Consider the following 4,032-nt stretch of genomic DNA (forward strand, 5'->3'; position numbering starts at 1 on the left):
TGTACAGGTTTTCTCTTTTAGCTGGAACTTGAAGCTTGAAAAGATGAAAGAATTGCAAAGAAGAAATTTCAAGGCAGTCACAAGAGCGCGTCGCGAGCAAGTGCGCGCGCCGTGCGCTGAAGAGATATTTTTTAGGCAAATTCCAGGGGCTTGCGCGTGCCGCGAGAATAGGAGCGCGCGATGCGCGCTTTAGGGCAGTTTGATCATTAATGAGGTTGGCGCGACGTATGCAAGAGCGCGCGACGAGCGCTTGACAGAACCTGATTTTTGTATAAATAGATCAGTTATGTTTTTTAAAGAAGTTACACCATTTTGAGAACAAAGGAACCCTAATACCACTGTAGCAACACAGAATCGGATAATTGGAGCATTGATCGTCAAGAAATCACCATTGATGCTTGCTCGTCTTCATTCCCTTCTTCTTGTGCAAGCTACCGTGTCTATGGAAAGCTAAACCCTTTTGGTGTCAAGGCTTTGATGTAATCTTCCTTATCTTTTTTATGTTTTTCTTGTGAATATTGTATATGAACAAGTTATTAATCAATATAGATGATCTAGTTTGTTTACTTTTGAATTTATATGGTTTAAATGTTTGTGAAATATAATATTTCAATCTTGATCTAACTCTATCATCTATCAAACATTAAGTTTAGACATGGAATTAATGGTTGATAATCACTTTGTATTGGCTTATAAATGTTATTTGTATTGTTCAATCGGTTGAGAAATCGTTGGTTGAACAATACAGTAAATCTTGCTAAAACGTTGCGGAAACGAACGGTATAGACGAACGATACATGAAGTATTGATTGATAACGAATTCATACGCATGTTCGTAGGAAGACATACAATAGTAGGTCGATTAAATCAAGTCTTGATACTTTTCTATAAACTTAGAACTTTCCAAATTTTAATCTTTACTACTAAACTTGTGAATGATCTTTTACCAAACTAAACCCAAAGTAACTTTATCTCAAGACAGTATAAACTATAGAACAGCGGTGATATCACATAAATCCTTGTGGAAACGATAAACTAAAAGTACTCCAATATACTTTCAACATACACCTCAGACATCAAAGACATTTAATCTCTTTTTAGTGGAAATGGAAACAGAAGAACATATAAACTACTTAGACGAAAGATGACTAATGGGAAAATTGACCTTAATACATTTGTGGGGCCCTCTTTGATAAGCTCTCAACATTCCATTTCCATGACAAGTTTTTCTTCTTCTCCATCATCATATAATACCTTCATCGAAGCCACATAAACATGTCACTGTAAAATTGTATAACTTACATGGAAGAATATTTTTGGAAAAACAGAGTGAGTTTTACCACATACTTCCTTTTTGGAGAATCATAAAGACTGAACGGTTCCTTTAGGAAACCTATAGAACATGCCATTGCAGTTACATACATATACTTGAGCAAGAATATAGGAAACCATAAACAAAAACTTATCATTACTTCACTAGTTGTGAACATATCCATAATTCAAACCAATTCAACAATGCTACAAAATTACAAGTATGGAACACTGTTACAAACTAACAACTACACACAAAATGAAAATAGACCAAACATACAATTGTGGGCGGATCAAAAAAGAAGTGCAGACTACTCCCACTAATGCTGCAACAAAAACAAATACAGTCAATTTTTTTTACCTAATCAGCTAAGACCATAAAACAATCAAATCAAGTGGGAAAAATCCACACCGTCGAGAAAAAAAATGATAACTAATCAGCCATTACTAGTGTTACGTCAAACCAAAATTTCATGTCAGCTGTTAACCTTAATTCAGTGTATCAGTACATTTCATCGAACACCTTGCGGGCGAGGACAAAATCTTCATTTTTCTTCCGGTTTAGCTTTATGATGATGTATACTTCTAATTTTAGTTCAAACCAAAATCTGCACCAAAATCGAATCACAATCAAACTGTAGTAGAACCCGTAATTGAGTGAAACCGTAAAAATGCAAGAATTCCAAAATGCAACCAATTTTGAATAGAAAACGTAAATCAAATTCTATACTAAACTAAAAGTCAATTTGAAATCAAAAAAACCTGTATCAAAAATTTGGCTCAAATGCTAAATATGAACCGTGAAAAGCTCGGGTCGAATCCATACTCTGCACTGAAAATTTTGTCTGATTTCTTAATTGTGCTTGTCGTCACTACTACCCACATTCATCGAGTTGTGCGATGTCCTTCTGAAATTAGCGATTTCCCATCAAACTTCGCTGAAACCCAAAATCACCATTGCCAGAAACAAAGCCAAATGCATGCGATGAAGTTCACTGCAAGTTGATTGAAAAATGAGTTTCGTGAAAGAGTTGTTAATAATGAGTTTTAGTATAATGTTTAATGTATTTTATTCACCTAATAAATGTAGACTCATTAATATTCACTCATTAATAAGTGATGATGTATAGTAATATATAAATTTATTACTTTAAGTATGATATATTTTTATGCAATATGTTGTTTTTTAAAGATAAAACCTCTTTTGAAATAGAATATGAGTTTAAAATTGTTCTAAATAATACCCAAATATTCAATATAAAAAAAATTAATAAAATACGAAAAAAATTAAAAGTGAAACACTGAATAATTAAATATTAATTTTAATATATTAATATATAATATTAAAAATATACCATTAAATATTTTGATTAAGCTAGTCAATAGTGACAAGTTCAAACACTTGTGTCATAGATTGATGATTTAAGTCCCACATCTTCAAACTCACACAAATAAAGCAAATTAGACACAATCAAACATGAAACAAGATTAAATTATAGGATAAACAAAAATATATATACTAGAGCATAAAGTAAGAGCTGATCGTAGCACCAAAAAGACGGAAGAGGTGAAAGAATAATCCAAATTAAATGTACAATATAATATTATGAGTTCCAATCGCATCTCAAAATAAGAAATGAACGTGGCACAAAAAATATAAAGCATGTTAAATGATTCAAGTAATATTTTTCATGTTTATTATAATAATGGATGGCGGGCTTGACAATACCTACCATGACATTATATATATGTGTGAGAAACCTTCCTATTATCTTCATTCATAACTTCACACTACTCACCATGGCTTTTCATCTCACAAACCTTCCAACTCACAGACTATTCTCTCTTGTTTTCTTTTTCCTGTTGGCCACAAATATAAACTCAGCTCAACCACTTTCCTTCAATTTCAACAAACTCACCAATGGTAATCCAGAATTAATCCTTCAAGGGGACGCCCATTTTGTAGACGGTGGTTTTGTGGCACTCACCAACAGAAAACCTCCAGCTACAACCACAGGGCGTGCCTTATATAAAACACCTGTGACCCTTTGGAACGATACTACTGGCCAAGTTGCCAGCTTTAACACTTCCTTTTCGTTCGTTGTAGAATCCCCGGAGGAACAACATTGTCCAACTGATGGACTGATCTTTTTCATTGCACCCCTGGACACCGTGATTCCCAATAACTCAGACAGTAGATATCTAGGAGTAGTTGATGGTAAAAATGCAATAAATCGATTTGTTGGTTTAGAGTTTGACCTTTATCCCAATTATTTTGATCCCTATATGAGACATATTGGAATCGATGTCAACTCTTTAATTTCGCTCAAAACTGAGAAATGGAATTGGGTGAGTGATTCATTGACAAAAGTAACTATAACATATGACTCTCCTTCTAACGAGTTGAGTGCTCTTGTCACTTACGAAAATGGAGAATACACTAGCATTGCACAAGCGGTTGATTTGAAAACTGTGCTTCCCAACATTGTTAGGATTGGTTTTTCTGCTACTTCAAAAACTGGTGTAGCACACAACATTCATTCATGGTCATTCGCATCAGACTTGGAAACAACTATAAGCAGTGTCTCAGACATATGAATGAATAATATTATTACAGGCTATGCCTACTTACCAGCAGCTTGTAATAATTAACTAATATTTCTAAATAATGACCCTGCTTACTAGCAGCTACGTGTAATTTCTTATAAAATAAAGACCATG

At 33.8% G+C, this 4,032-nt stretch overlaps 1 protein-coding gene across 1 annotated transcript; it reads left to right on the forward strand.

Moving 5' to 3' along the window:
* The first annotated feature begins 3,095 nt into the window (after positions 1–3,095).
* Positions 3,096–4,032, forward strand: LOC131639250 (non-seed lectin-like). Its single transcript, XM_058909748.1, has one exon. The coding sequence runs from the start codon at positions 3,112–3,114 to the stop codon at positions 3,907–3,909; it is 798 nt and encodes a 265-aa protein (XP_058765731.1). The 5' UTR covers positions 3,096–3,111; the 3' UTR covers positions 3,910–4,032.

This window comes from Vicia villosa, unplaced genomic scaffold (genome assembly GCF_029867415.1).
Source record: "Vicia villosa cultivar HV-30 ecotype Madison, WI unplaced genomic scaffold, Vvil1.0 ctg.002570F_1_1, whole genome shotgun sequence".
In the NCBI taxonomy this organism is placed as follows: Eukaryota; Viridiplantae; Streptophyta; class Magnoliopsida; order Fabales; family Fabaceae; genus Vicia; species Vicia villosa.

Coding starts and splice junctions, on each gene's coding strand:
- LOC131639250 (XM_058909748.1), top strand. CDS start 3,112: ATGGCTTTTCATCTCACAAACCTTCCAACTCACAGACTATTCTCTCTT.